Source organism: Cydia splendana, chromosome 27 (assembly GCF_910591565.1).
Source record: "Cydia splendana chromosome 27, ilCydSple1.2, whole genome shotgun sequence".
In the NCBI taxonomy this organism is placed as follows: Eukaryota; Metazoa; Arthropoda; class Insecta; order Lepidoptera; family Tortricidae; genus Cydia; species Cydia splendana.
Window position 1 is genome coordinate 4,309,784 of NC_085986.1, and position 15,849 is coordinate 4,325,632.

The 15,849-nt window shown below is 40.4% G+C and overlaps 1 protein-coding gene across 1 annotated transcript in view; it reads right to left on the reverse strand.

The window, feature by feature from the left end:
• The window catches only part of LOC134803725 (scavenger receptor class B member 1-like), a 56,206-nt gene that overhangs the window by 28,736 nt on the left and 11,621 nt on the right, over positions 1–15,849 (reverse strand). The window contains exons 2-3 of the mRNA XM_063776538.1: positions 3,654–3,745; positions 2,846–3,009 (exon numbers count right to left, since the gene is read on the reverse strand). Coding sequence (XP_063632608.1) covers positions 2,846–3,009; positions 3,654–3,745 — 256 coding nt within the window. The remainder of the gene's footprint in view (positions 1–2,845; positions 3,010–3,653; positions 3,746–15,849) is intronic.

Sequence of the window (15,849 nt, forward strand, 5' to 3'; positions counted from 1 at the left end):
AAAGTCACCCACCCACTCGTCACCCACCCAGTCACCCGTTGACCACGAACGCTGTATGTAAAGGGTTCGAAACGTCGGGATGTAGGTAGTATGTATTCAATATACGCGATATAATCCGTTTCAATAGTTTTAGTAAATAATTGTATTTTTCTTATTTTTCCATGATAATTATACGCTGGACTTCAATGAACGTGAACTGATAAGTCAAATAACATGACGTACCTAGATAATGTAATCTCCTTAACGTGATTCGCCAAGCAGAGAAGTCTGATCAATTGAATCTGGTTTGAACCCACTACCCCTGCTCCAAATATGAGGCCATCTTGATACTAAAGTGACACTTAAATTATACAATCAAATCAACATCTTTGTTCAGCGGGAAGAAAGGTATAGTTTCGCCCACGCTGTCTCACAGGACCACTACAGTCTACACCTTATAAAACAAAGCCGCGTCTGTCTGTTTGTGTGTATGTATGTTCGCGATAAACTCAAAAACTACTGAACGGATTTTCATGCGGTTTTCACCTATCGATATAGTGATTTTTGAGGAAGGTTTAAGTATTTCTTAACCCGTGTGAAGCCGGGGCGGATCGCTAGTGAGTAATATGAGCATGTCGTTTTAAATGAGAGCGTAAACTCCGATTGTACGGGAAAGTGCGTACATATTTTTGGAAGCTCTTTTTAACTCACATCCATTAATTCGTTCATTCTCCACACTTTTTGTAGGTAATTAGCGTATGCAGATGTAGTGCATTATTGTTTTCCATCGTCTTTTCTCGGAAACGTTCGTATTTGTCATGCCACTTCAGTCAGCCTCAGTACTTTTAGTACCGAGACTGACTGAAATAGTTTCTTTGAAAAATCGATGGAAAATAATTATGCACTAAGTACACGTACCTGTGTGTAATCATTTACCTTAACTTTCCCACCGATATGTAATGTACCTATACCTACCTCACGAATCTTTTCGATTAATTGAACCACATTGGCCACTTATTTATCAGTAATGACAGTAATTAATTAATTTAAAAAAATCAATCACATCACACCTACGCCTGAAGGTGACCAAAATCTAGATTAACATTATGTTAATTAAAACAAAAATATGTTTATGTTAATGCGATAAATGTAACTTACCTACTTAAATATAGGCATTAAGCAAGTTGCAACAATATAGTACATATCAAAGTTACCTAACTGATAAGCTATCGCGCTTGCATTACACCGCCACGGCTGCTGAAGTGGTGGAGTATGTACACCAGAAGACCGGTTACACGTTGAGGGTGTCCCAGCTTCGATCGCACCACTACGTGCACTGTGCAACTCTTTTGTGGTGCGCGTGCCGCGACCGCTGCACGGGACCATCGAGTGCGCCGACTTCTGGCCGCAAGGTGTCGTGTTTCGGAGGTTCCGGGGCAAACTGCCGAATCCGACACAAGAGCAGCCGATGCAATGGAGCCACGCCGTTTTGTCGACTAAATAGTGTTTAGTTTAAAGTTTATAAAATACCTACATACATATGTATCTTAGTCTGTAAGGTATTTGTAATATGGGCTTTGTTGCCTGATTTAAATTTCTAAATAAATAAGCAGGGGTTAGCCCATTACATTTTTATTTAACCCCACATGTTACCGATGTCACGCGCGATGGCATTCGACTGAGTAAATCATTGGAACCTCATTATTAACTTAGAACATTATGGACAGGCTCAAATCTTTCTTAAACCTTTATCTTCATATTTTAGTGATAGAATACAAACTGTTGTTTTAAATAAAACACGGTCGATCAGAGCCTTATTAAAATTAGGAGTACCTCAGGGTCCTATATTAGGGCCATTGCTTTATAATTTTATACATTGATTCTGATAACTAATTAATGGACGTCTTCCACATGCAGATTCCTATCATAGCCATCCCTGACCCGCTCCTAGTTGGTTTAGTTGAAGTGATGCCGTTGATCAAAGCTTAATTATGAGGGGTACCTCAGGGTCCTATATTAGGTCCATTACTATTGCTTTGCAAGTGATTGATAACTCAAGAATAGATAAATGGTCCGACGTCCTCCACACGCAGCATCCTGTCGTAGCCGTCTCTGACCCGCTCCCAGTTAGTGTAGTTGAATAGATACCGGCGATCAAGGCTTAATTAAAAATTAGGGGTACCTCAGGGTCCTATGTTAGGTCCATTACTATTGCTTTATAATTTCATACAAGTGATTGATAACTCACGAATACATGCACTATTCTTGAGTTATCAATCACTTGCAAAGCAATAGTAATGGACCTAATATAGGACCCTGAGGTACCCCTCATAATTAAGCTTTGATCAACGGCATCACGTCAACTAAACCAACTAGGAGCGGGTCAGGGATGGCTATGATAGGAATCTGCATGTGGAAGACGTCCACATGCAGATTCCTGTCGTAGCCGTCTCTGCCCCTCTCCTTGTTGGTGTAGTTGCAGATATGCCGTCGATCAAAGCTTAATTACATATGAGGAGTACCTCAGGGTCCTATATTAGGTTCATTAATTTCATACAAGTGATTGAGAACTCACGAATAGACTAATGGTCCGACCTCCTCCACATGGAGCTTCCTGTCGTAGCCGTCTCTGACCCGCTCCCAGTTGGTGTAGTTGAGACTTGAGAGATGCCGTCGATTAAAGCTTAATTACATATTCATGAGGGATACCTCAGGGTCCTATATTAGGTCCATTTGCTTTATAATTTTATTAAATTGATTCTAATAACTCACTCTTCCATTTGGTGTAATTGAAGAGATGCTTCAGAGGGTACCTCAGGGTCCTTTATTAGGTTCATTAATTTCATACAAGTGATTGATAACTCACGAATAGACAAATGGCCCGACGTCCTCCACATGCAGCTTCCTGTCGTAGCCGTCTCTGACCCTCTCCCAGTTGGTGTAGTTGAAGAGATGGACCTTCATCAGGGGCTGCACGGTGGGGGCCCGCCAGAGGGAGAAGGCCATTGAGTTGTTTCTTATTACCATGTTCTGTGAACAGAAATATTTGTATAAATCCATACTATAATAATATATATAATATTATAAAGGCGAAAGTGTGTCTGTCTGTCTGTTACCTCTTCACGCTTAAGCCGCTGAACTGATTTAGTTGAAATTTGGTATAGAGATAGTAGTGGACCCGGGTATGTCCTTAAACTACGTCCAAGACCACCGTGGACGGGCAGCAGCGTCCCTCAAATTCGGTGTACTCGACTGCGATCGCCAACCCGCCTGCCAAGCGATTATGGCATACAGCATACACTCTCCAAAGGGGGAAGCCTATGTTCAGCAGTGGACGTCTTATGGCTGAGATGATGATGATGATGATGATGATGATAGAGATAGTTTGAGTCCCGGGGAAGGACATAGGCTAGTTTTTATGTCGGAAATCATCCCCGAAGAAAGTGCAAAGGGGGATGGAATTGAAAGAGTTAATGAATTGCCTAATCATTGAAGTACTTAAGCAATGGGCGAATTTAATGATTGCTATTAGCGTTATCCAGGCGCTATACCTACTTTAGCTGCTGTCACTAATTCCACGCAGACGAAGTCGCGGGCAAAAGCTAGTATATTATAATTTGTTAAGGTTTACCCGTGCGGGTCCGGGGCGGGACGCTAGTATAATTTATACTTACAGATAATATAGCATTGTTGAGGGTATTAGTGAAACAGAAGAACACGGTCCCGATGAGGCTCAGCACGAACGTCGCAGACAGGCTCACTAGCACTGAAACAAACATACGAACAAGTTTAAAAAATAGTAGGTACATTGTTCAACGGGGAGGGGAAATTAAATATCGGAAACGAGGGCGACAGCCGTAGGCTGGAGGGAATTAAAGGATCGGGTTTACAATATTCTTACCCCAGGAGTTACATAATATTTTTCCTAAGCACTTGCGAAGAAGAAACTAAATTTTAAGCGAAATAAATACTTTGACATTTCAAACATTCGTCCGCCATACTGTCATGTTTCGACAGGTTAGGCATCGAAGGTACACTATTAGAGTTAGACCAAGAAAAGTTTAGCAACGATTTTGATAGCAGTGCAAGTGTTATTTATACGTCATAATTTCATAGAAGTTTGACGTTTAAAATAACACTTGCACTGCGTGTGCTATCAAAATCGTTGCAGACTTATCTCGGTCTGACTCTATTCGCTTAATTTTTTCTACATTTCAACATCACTTGATGATCACTTGTTTACGAACTTGTCAGTTTGACCACTGACACCGATAAGAGATCGTACGATGGTTGTTGTGACTTACTGATTATAATTTATAAATTTTGGGGGCGTTTTTACTTGATAACAGACGTTGTTATGGAAATTATCTATGTGCTGAGTAGAGATGCGCAAAACGCTTGAGTTGAAGATTGATTCATATCTTTCGCTCGCGGTGATATACGCGGTGTGGAAAGATAAGTCGGGCCCTGGAGGGAAACTACCTTAAATCCTTAAGCTGGCTCAATTTACTTAAACGAGAGATTCCTTTATTTTTTAAAAGAAACAAAACTGCATTCAAAGATTTTTCTTTTTATTCTTCAATTTGGCTTTTCTAAAAAAATCTTGAGTATCTAAATATTCGATTTTATGGATATTTTGTACGACAGACGAGTGTAAGATCTAATGTTTCTTGGAGAAATGTTATCATTAACATTAACTGTATCGACTATTAGAATAAAATTGCGAGTGTTTATTTTTTGGAATTTTTAGTTGGTTCGAGTCCCGGGCGAGGCAAGCGAGTTTTAGTAAATCTTTGAATGCAGTTTTGTTCCTTTTTTTAAATAAAGGAATGTCTCCTTTAAGTAAAATGTGCCAGCTTAAGGATTTAAGGTAGTTTCCCTCCAGGGCCCGACTTATCTTTCCACACAGTATCACTCATTTCGCTCAGTGGATCTGTAGACTATATTGTTCAAGAATGAGAGGGAAATGTCAATCAATCAAATACACAAAGCCATAAGTGCGACCAAGATGGCGAATAACGCGATACGATCCCGCCATGTTTTCCCGACACCTCCCGAATTCTTCCGAACCGCTCCGAAACCTATTCGCATCGACCCCCATGGTTTTCGGGGGCGAAAAATCGATCTAGCTAGGTCTTATCTCTGGGAAAACGCGCATTTTTTCAATCCAATGTTTAACTTGTATTTTGTTCTCATGTATTGTTTCTTTGTATTGGATTTTATTTTGTAGTTTCACAGTGCCTTGGTTTTTTCTGTAATGCTATGTTACTTATTTAATTGACTAATAAATAAATAATATATAAAAAAAATAGTTTTTATGTGTCCAAGCAAAGCTATATATTATACACGATGATTTTTAATCGGTGATCAGGATTAGAAAAATATTAATATCTAGCCCAAATTAAAGTTATTAGGCTAGGTCTCACGCAATTATCTCATTTTAACTCGTTTTAACTTTTAATTAATTAAAAGTTAAAACATAATTAAAACCATACGATATACATACTTGTATAGATAAATACATACTTATATACATAGAAAACAACCATGACTCAGGAACAAATATTAGTGTTCATCACACAAATAAATGCCCTTACTGGGATTCGAACCCAGGACCATCGGCTTAGCAGACAGGGTCACTATCCACTAGAACAGACCGGTCGTCAAATCTATCTAATCTACTCATGTGGTAGGTCTTTTTTTCTTAGTTTCGTTCACTGTAGAAAAATATACGTGAGGTTTCCTTATACCCCCCTCCCCCAACGTGATCTATCGTGATTTTTTCGTGATCCCCCCTCCCCCTATCGCATCTCGCGTGATTTGTGCAGCCTAAGCCCTAACCACTAAATACATGGTTATCCTACATGAAGTAACTACGATACGTGAAGTGCCATCGATATGGCGGGAAATTTGACGGATCTATGACTTTGTTTATGCATATGACAATGACAATGTTATTACCTACTCATAAATTATCAATTGCCATTAAGTTTGTAAAGAGGCTATAACTCATAGATACCGAATAGTAGAGTGACAAGGATTTTAGGATAAAATTGATGTCAAAATTAAAATTATGATGAAAGAAAAAACAAGTTTGTTTCCATGTAATTGCGACTTCAACGTGATCTACATCAATTACTGAGTTAGGAAAAAATGTTCCTGATCACCGATTAAAAATCAACGTATTATTATTCCGGAATCTATAATCGTGTTTTCAATAGAGTCAACATCATAATTTAGTTTTTGACGTGAAACGTTAGGTGAACGTCTTTAAAAACCCGTAGTAGAGGTGCCGGACCAAAAACCAAGTGTAACGAAAAGTGTTATGGCGCGGAGGCTTATATCTCCATAACTATAATACCTATATCTATAATTTTGACATCAGTGTATAGAGGAAAGTAGCCATTACTCGGAATTACATGTGCCGCTGACATAAATGGCGCCGATTCTACGCTAGAAACGGCGCATTCAGAGCTAAAATGACCCCTATTTTCAGTGTTCATTTAGGAATGACTCATCAGCCCATTAACCGATTTCGGTAAAATTGGTGTCATTTGATAGATCTTATTTTACTTTAATGAAACATGAGTAAAATAAAGCACGCGGAATTATAATAAGCTTCTAAAAAATAAAAATGTGACAGTTTTTACAGAATTTTTATCACTGCTCTTGTTTGAGGCCACCGTGTGCGAAAAAAAGGGCACAAAACTGACGCAAAATACCTGAAGTAATAAGATAAAGCAAAAACGGTTCTTTACATACCACTTTTACCCTAGTAAAACATGCTAATCTCCTCAAATAATGCATTAGAATCTATGGCGGCGCGGCGGCGCGAGTTAGTTAGATAGAACACATAGAACGTATGACGGCTGCTTTACAATCTCGAGTTCCTATTGCTAATTACTATCTTAGTTGGGTACTTTCTGATGTACCTATGGGAAAAACATATTTTAGAAAAGGTCACTTCTGTGGACAATACTATAAAAGGTCACGCGACTCTGGTACATATATATCCCGTTTTTCTCATTTGAGTCTCAATTACTGAAAAAATTTATTCCGCATGTAAAGGTGCTGCGTAAAATATTGCTTTTAAATTCCCTTATATTTGCGATGGCTACAGGAAAGACACGAACGATTTTGCTATAAAACGTGTATTACCCGTATAAAATATCTATTCTCGTAATTTTGGGGTGTTAATTACAAAAAAATAGTACCTAATCGTTACATTCATTACTCCAAAATGAAATGATCATGTAATTAAATAGGTGTGACGCTGTAATTAATTGTTTTAAAATTACCCATCAAATGCTGTATTCAAGTTCATTTAGATACAGTGAATCATTATGACCCCAAATAATCTTTACAGATAAAATTTAAGATATTACTCAAAATAATTATAATACATCAAGCATTCGCGAGATGCGCGACACTTCGGTATGGAAACACAAAGTAATAGTACAAGGGTCTCACTAAATGCGAAGGCCGAAGGCTGAGCTCTGCGTAGGACCGATTCGAAGGTCCGAAGCGTCCGACAGACGCGCGCCTCCCGTAACTTTTCCAAGTAAGTATTTTAAAGTACAAGTGTCTAAATCGCATGATCCAAAGGCTGAAGTCGCGTAGGGCTGAAGGCCCGAAGCATCCAGGAGGTCAGTTCCAAACACAGGTCAATAGTACAAGTGTCTAAATGCGAAGGCCGAAGGCCGAGCTCCGCGTAGGGCCGAAGGCCCGAAGGGTCCAGGATGTCAGTGGTTAAACACAGAACTGACAGCCTGGACGCTTCGGGCCTACGGCCCTACGCGGAGCTTAGACACTTATACTATTGTTCTGTGTTTAAGCACTAACATCCTGGACGCCACGGGCCTTCGGCCCTATGCTATGCGGAGCTCGGCCTTCGGCCTTCGCATTTAGATACTTGTACTATTGTTCTGTGTTTAAGCACTAACATCCTGGACGCTTCGGGCCTTCGGCCCTACGCGGAGCTCGGCCTTCGGCCTTCGCATTTAGAAACTTGTACTATTGCCCTGTGCTAAAGAACTGACATTCTGGACGCTTCGGGCCTTCGGCCCTACGCGGAGCTCGGCCTTCGGCCTTCGCATTTAGACACTTATACTATTATTATGTGTTTAAGCACTAACATCGACGCGTCCAGGATGTTAGTGCTTAAACACAGAACAATAGTATAAGTGTCTAAGCTCCGCGTAGGGCCGTAGGCCCGAAGCGTCCAGGATGTCAGTGGTTAAACACAGAACTGACAGCCTGGACGCTTCGGGCCTACGGCCCTACGCGGAGCTTAGACACTTATACTATTTTTCTGTGTTTAAGCACTAACATCCTGGACGCCACGGGCCTTCGGCCCTATGCTATGCGGAGCTCGGCCTTCGGCCTTCGCATTTAGATACTTGTACTATTGTTCTGTGTTTAAGCACTAACATCCTGGACGCCACGGGCCTTCGGCCCTATGCTATGCGGAGCTCGGCCTTCGGCCTTCGCATTTAGATACTTGTACTATTGTTCTGTGTTTAAGCACCAACATCCTGGACGCTTCGGGCCTTCGGCCCTACGCGGAGCTCGGCCTTCGGCCTTCGCATTTAGAAACTTGTACTATTGCCCTGTGCTAAAGAACTGACATTCTGGACGCTTCGGGCCTTCGGCCCTACGCGGAGCTCGGCCTTCGGCCTTCGCATTTAGACACTTATACTATTATTATGTGTTTAAGCACTAACATCGACGCTTCGGGCCTTCGGCCCTACGCGGAGCTCGGCCTTCGGCCTTCGCATTTAGACACTTATACTATTGTTCTGTGTTTAAGCACTGACAGCCTGGACGCTTCGGGCCTTCGGCCCTACGCGGAGCTCGGCCTTCGGCCTTCGCATTTAGACACTTGTACTATTGTTCTGCGCTAAGGCACTGATGTCCTGGACGCTTTAGACCTTCGGCCCTACGCGGAGCTCGGCCTTCGGCCTTCGAATTTAGACACTTGTACTATTGCTCTGTGCTAAAGCACTGATATTCTGGACGCTTCGGGCCTTCGGCCCTACGCGGAGCTCGACCTTCGGCCTTCGCATTTAGGCACTTTTACTATTGTTCTGTGCTAAAGCACTGACATCCTGGACGCTTCGGGCCTTCGGCCCTACGCGGAGCTCGGCCTTCGTCCTTCGCATTTAGATACTTATACTATTGTTCCGTGATTAAGCACTTAAATCCTGGACGCTTCGGGCCTTCGGCCTTCGCATTTAGACACTTATACTATTGTTCTGTGTTTAAGCACTGACAACCTGGACGCTTCGGGCCTTCGGCCCTACGCGGAGCTCGGCCTTCGGCCTTCGCATTTAGACACTTGTACTATTGCTCTGTGCTAAAGCACTAACATTCTGGACGCTTCGGGCCTTCGGCCCTACGCGGAGCTCGGCCTTCGGGTTTCGCATTTAGACACTTGTACTATTGCTCTGTGCTAAAGCACTGACATTCTGGACGCTTCGGGCCTTCGGCCCTACGCGGAGCTTGGCCTTCGGCCTTCGCATTAGCTGTCCACACCACGTTTCACGTCACCCATAGCGGCTGTGTCCCTGATACAGCCTATCTCCATTTTTTTATAGTTCTATAGACTTCAGAAATCCTTTGTGACTGTTAATTATTTATAACAATCTGTCTCATTAGAGTGAAATGCAAAACATTTGTACGTAATTATAATTAAGCGTAGTTAAGATGCTATTTATATACACGGTGTGGCCTGTAACACGAGCAAAGAATTAAAACATAGATTGTACTCCTCAAACGGTGACACATTTGTTCAACAACTTTTAAAAATTATGAAGTATTTAGACTCCCTATTTTTCATACAAAATAAATATTATCTTCAATGGACGCCATCGCCACGCCATATTATTGTGATTGACGTTGCTTGTCACGCCTTAAACATAACAAAATAAGTACATTGCGTCTTAGAATAAACTTTAAAGTGTAATAAAAATCAAACCACAAGTTATTTTTAAAAGTCGCTGAACAAATGTTGGTCAGTATGAAGAGTATAGCCTACAGTTTAATTTTTTGCTCATGTTACAGGCCACACCCGGTATAATGGCCTCCCAGCCTAGTCGGTAGTGGCCCTGCCTACGAAGCAGGAGGTCCCAGGTTCGAATACTGGTAAGGGCATTTATTTGTGTGTTCATCACTAATATTTGTTCCTGAGTTATGGATGTTTCCTAGGTATATGCATATAAGTATTTATATATATATGTGTGTACCTATATTATATGTCGGACCCTGACACCAGAAAGATGTATTGCAGCGTTATAGTTCATTATTTTAGACGCCTGTATAAAATCGATTAGCAATGTTGAGCTACGTATTATTTGGTTGTAACAAAATAAATAAAGTTGTGTAGAGAGTAACTCCGTCTATTGGCGCATTGTTGAAATAAAGTTGCGTAGAGAGTAACGCCATCTATTGGCGTGTTGTTGAACTGAGATGACAGGTAGAAGGCTTTGGAACGTCGAGAGGTTTCTCTCGAGTGAGCGTAGGCACGAGTTGGCGTTTTTGTCGGTATGTTGGTAGACTGGTCGAGCAGGTTTGCCAACTTGACTGAGGCGGGAGCGGAGAGGCTCCGCCGCTGGTAGTTCTTCTTGATCGGACCGCGCTAGAGATCGGACGTACTCGTTAGCCAACCTCGTGCCTAACTCGCTACGTTTCTGAAGGTTTATACCTGAAGGATTATTCTGATAGCTTATAGAATCCCGCGTTCTTTAACCATTTAGCTAAGTGTTTTATTTCAAGTGTTATTTTGATTTCTTATGTTTCATTAGAAGCTTACTTTTGTGAAATAAAGAAATGATGTGTTATGTGTTGTTTTAACTTGTTTTGAAAAGATTTGTCCCTCTGAGTTTGTTGCCAGTCCCATATAGGGCCAAATCTTCTCAGATATGTAGGGTTGGAGCCGGCCTAGTTTGACTTGAATAAAGATTTAAACGGTTTCTTTTTACTTTCATATCGCTCCCTTGAGTTAAAAATAGCAATTAGTTCTTTTAAACATTTAGTACTGAAGTATAGTAGGCCCTAGTATGGTTAACGAGTCCGAATGTTTATTTCATTCACTGGTAGTCTGGTAGCAATGGTAGGTACTGGCTTAGCTGTGAAGTAATACATCGAGATACTACCCCACGCACCCACCGCCTTTGAGACCATCGGTATTCGATATATATATATCGTCGTCTAGTATCCACAACTAGGTCGATCTGTGTAAAATTGTCCTTTAATATTTATTTATTATTATTTATAAGAAGCTGTGATTAGTCTGAACTTAATTAATTCATTTTTGTTACGAAAATTAACTATGTAAATTGTATTGTATTGTACTTAATTCGTACACATAAAAGTCTATAGCATACGCTAACACACTTTCATGCATCTAACTTAAATAGAAATGGCTTAACTGTCGTAACAATGGAATCAATTAAGGGTCTCCCCAGATATATCGACGCGCATTCGGCAAAAGCCGATAGGAAAAAGCTTTATGTCCGCGCAATAAGAGCGAAGAAGTCGTCGTTTTGCTCGGCTCGCATCGGCCGGCGCCTGCCGATGCGCCGACGGCTTTTTCGCTCTTATTGCGCGGACATTAAGCTTTTTCCTATCGGCTTTTGCCGAATGCGCGTCGATATATCTGGGGAGACCCTAACTTTATACTAATTACAGGTGCTGAACTATGTACAATTTTTTTGCAATTATGTTTTATGATGCTTACATTCAATAACAATACAAATTGATACCAATGGTAAACATGCCATAACAATTTAATTGTCTAGAAATAATTTTTACTATTTGTGATTAATATGTACTAATTACGGAAGTAGGTATTATCAATGTCATCTCATTTCTTATACCTAATTATTTAAATAGCGTCAAAGAGAATAGAGTGTATAGAGGCGGATTGTCAAAGTAAATTATGTAGCCACTGTAAATTTACTGCCGTCTTTCGACAGAATATAAAACTGTTAGAACGCCATTTGACTTCGATCCTTATTCTTTCACTGATATGTGTTAACTTATTAAATATTAATATTAACGCCATCTACTCGACTATAGGCCAAAGGTATGGTGCAATGTTTTCGAGCGATGGCGCCATAACCTTCAGCCTATGCTCGAGTAGATGACGTTAGTATTAATATTTAACAAGTTAACACATATCAGTGAAAGAATAAGGATCAAAGTCAAATGGCGTTCAAACAGTGTTAATCTTCTGTCGAAAGATGGCAGTAAATGAACTGTAGCTACATAATTTAACTACCATGACAGTAGCTATCTACTTCAAATTCTCTTTAATAGCGGTAAAACGCACATGTATGTTTCCGATTCAGGCCACAAGATGGCAGACCCTCCAACGCGCCAGGTCCCTATCAATTACATTAATTGTAATCTGTACCACAGAATAAATAATAGTACTAGGTACAGAGGGTTCAATCTCTAACAAAACGCGTCTATTACGACAGATATGACCGCTAGGTGGCGCAAGCGCGAGCACGCGTCCGTTCCGTAGCGGCGCGCGGCAAATACTATGGCTAGACACCAAAATTGTTGCGGGCCGCATATACTGGTAGCGACGCGACGAAATCGCGGAGTGAGCCACGCCTGTCTGTACTTAGTTAAGTATACTTATCGAATATTGCGTGCAATTTCTCGCGCTGTGTAAATGGGGCTTAAGTATTATGTCACTTGCGTCATAAGAAGCTAGGGAATTAGGGATACAGTGAAACCTGGTTAATTGGCACCTGGATAAATGGAAAACCTCAATAATTGCAACGAAAGGTCCGGTCCCGGTCCCTTGAGACCAAAATGCCTCTATAATTGAAAGTTTGGAACCTCTATAATTGCAATTTAGATTTTAGTTCTTTTCGTAATTTTGCGTCTGTAATTGACCACATCGCAACTAAGACCTCTATAATTGACACTGTGCTAAAAAAATCCGTTATTTTAGCTCTTCTTATTACCTCTATTATTGAAACGAGACTTATTGATTACCTCTGTAATTGAAATAATGTAGTTGTAGACAACAGTAACAATATTTTAATAGCAATGATCATTTTATTTTAAATCTTCATCCAGAATTCAATTTATTTATTGGGTATCTAATATCTATCACAGCCAAATAGGTAGGTAGGTGAAATAGTTTTGATTAAATCAAAAACAAAGTATGCTTTTTACATTCCAATAAAACTTTCTTCTACAATTCAAGGGTTTTTTTAAACCCAAATGATTAATAAGAAAATAAAGTAGTAATTAATGTAGTATAAAAGTGCAAGTCATAGACCAGAAACCCAGAAAGTAAGCTTGTAAATCTACTTTCAATGGTTATTTGCACCTCCATAAAAGAAATTTGTCAGAACGCAACCTCTATTAATGAAAACCTCTATAATTGACACAACGAATTTTTGAACCTCGTTAATTGGCACGACCTGCTTAAATGAAAAACCTGGTTAATTGACAAAAAAATGCCGGTCCCTTGAAATTGCAATTATCCAGGTTTTACTGTATATAGTTTGTCAAAGAACTGTCTCATTTCAAACATAGACAGAGAGAATCATACTATCTTTGTCTTACACTAGTACCCAAAAGAAAAGGATGAGTATAGTTATTTTGTTCTTATTTACTGACAAATTTGGTTTGACCAACTATACATACGTATGAATGTGTTCCATATCTAAGATATATTTGTGGCATTTTGTATGTATACAGCCTTGTTATGTTAATAACCATGACCATGACACAGAAAAGCTAATATTAAGTATGTAAATAAGTAAAAATCCCTACAATAGCATAGCCCTATGTATAATATTACTTCGTAAGGACGGGCCTTACGAGCACTAAAACCGGGCAAGTGCGAGTCGGACTCGCGCACGAAGGGTTCCGTACCATAATGCAAAAAAAAAACAAAAAAAAAGCAAAAAAAAAACGGTCACCCATCCAAATACTGACCACTCCCGACGTTGCTTAACTTTGGTCAAAAATCACGTTTGTTGTATGGGAGCCCCATTTAAATCTTTATTTTATACTGTTTTTAGTATTTGTTGTTATAGCGGCAACAGAAATACATCATCTGTGAAAATTTCAACTGTCTAGCTATCACGGTTCGTGAGATACAGCCTGGTGACAGACAGACGGACGGACGGACGACCGGACGGACAGCGAAGTCTTAGTAATAGGGTCCCGTTTTACCTTTTGGGTACGGAACCCACTCATTGATTCGAATTCGTCGTCACTCACGAATTCGAGCAATTAGTGCAGACTAACGCAACTAGTTGCGACCAATCGCGCGCGTGATGCGAACTCATCAACCAATCGCGTTGTAGCGGTGTCACACCGCTGTACTGGCCTAATTCTTATTGCCCGTAAGGCGACGAGTCCTTAGACATACGTCAATGTACATTGTACAATAGTTAATTCCGATAACAGTACCTTGGAACATGCTAATATTTATAACCTTTGGCAGTATAAGCACATAATATAATAGAGACCCGTTAGGTACAGTACACCTAACGGGTCTCTATTGTTTCCCATAAAGTTTTAAGTCATAATAGTCATATATTTATAAAAAAAAAACAATACAGGTATTATGTTTGAAATACATGCCTGAAAACTAAAATTATTAACATAAAATAATGTATTGTTAGTCCGCATTTTCGTTAGAGTCAGAGCAAGAATAGTCTGCAGCGGATTTGATAGCTCACGCAGTGCAAGTGTCATTTTAAACGTCAAACTTCTATGAAATTATGACGTATAAATGACACTTGCACTGCGTGGGCTATCAAGTCCGCTGCAGACTTTTTTTGGTCCGACTCTAGTCATAATTCGGTTTTTCTCAGAAACGCGTATCTTTTCAGGATTGCCATGAAACAAACCTAACCTAACCTAACCTATCTATAGGATAACCTTACGAAAATCCTGAAAAGTTAACGGTTTCAGAATGGTGACTAATAAGGGAGTAAGGACAGTTTATTAGTTGTTGTTGTTTAGGCTAAGCTTCGCCTCCCCATAAAGATAACCAATTAGGATGCATCTTGGATTCCTTATCTTAATTTGCAAATGCCGGCCGTCACAAAGACAATGAACGGCAATAAACGTTACCTTGAGCTAACCTTTTTTTCAACTAATTTTTATAGTTGGTCAAACCAAATTGTCAGTAAATAAGAACAAAAAAAACTATACTCATCCTTTTCTTTTGGGTGCTAGTACTAGTGTAATGTAAAGTGTAATTCTTTCCGTCTATGTTTGAAATAAGACAGTCCTTTGACAAACTATAAGTGCCATGCTATTGGTCATCACTTTTATGATATCGCCTGACCGTCTGCAAGACGTTTAAACGATATTTGCCCTTACGGTGGTTCACCGCGACTGTCCCCGATTGTACTTAGGGCTTGTGCACGTATCACGTGAGGTTAGCCAAAAACCTCACCAAACATCACCAAGGGGGGAGGGGGGGTCAAAAAGTAGCCGAAAACACCTCGCGTGATTTGTGCACAACCCCCTACACGTACAGTATTCTCGTATTATTATCCTCCCTTGAGATGGAAAACATTGTCGAGTAACACGAAAGCCTTTAATCATGAGAAACTGTTCTTAACACCATGTGATTATATTTAATGAAACAGTGGAAAATGCCGCCAAGTTCCTTTTAATATTTTTTTAACGAGCCTATAAGGTGTCCCACTCCTGGGCAAAGGCCTCCCCCCTAGACTTCCAATCCTCCCGATTAACTGAGGCATCCGTCCAGTTGCTGAGAAATGTGTCCAGGTCATCCCGCCATCGGCCATCTTCTCTTAGGCCGACCCTGCCGGCGTTTACATTATGGCACCCACTCCGTGGCTAGTTCAGCCCACCTCT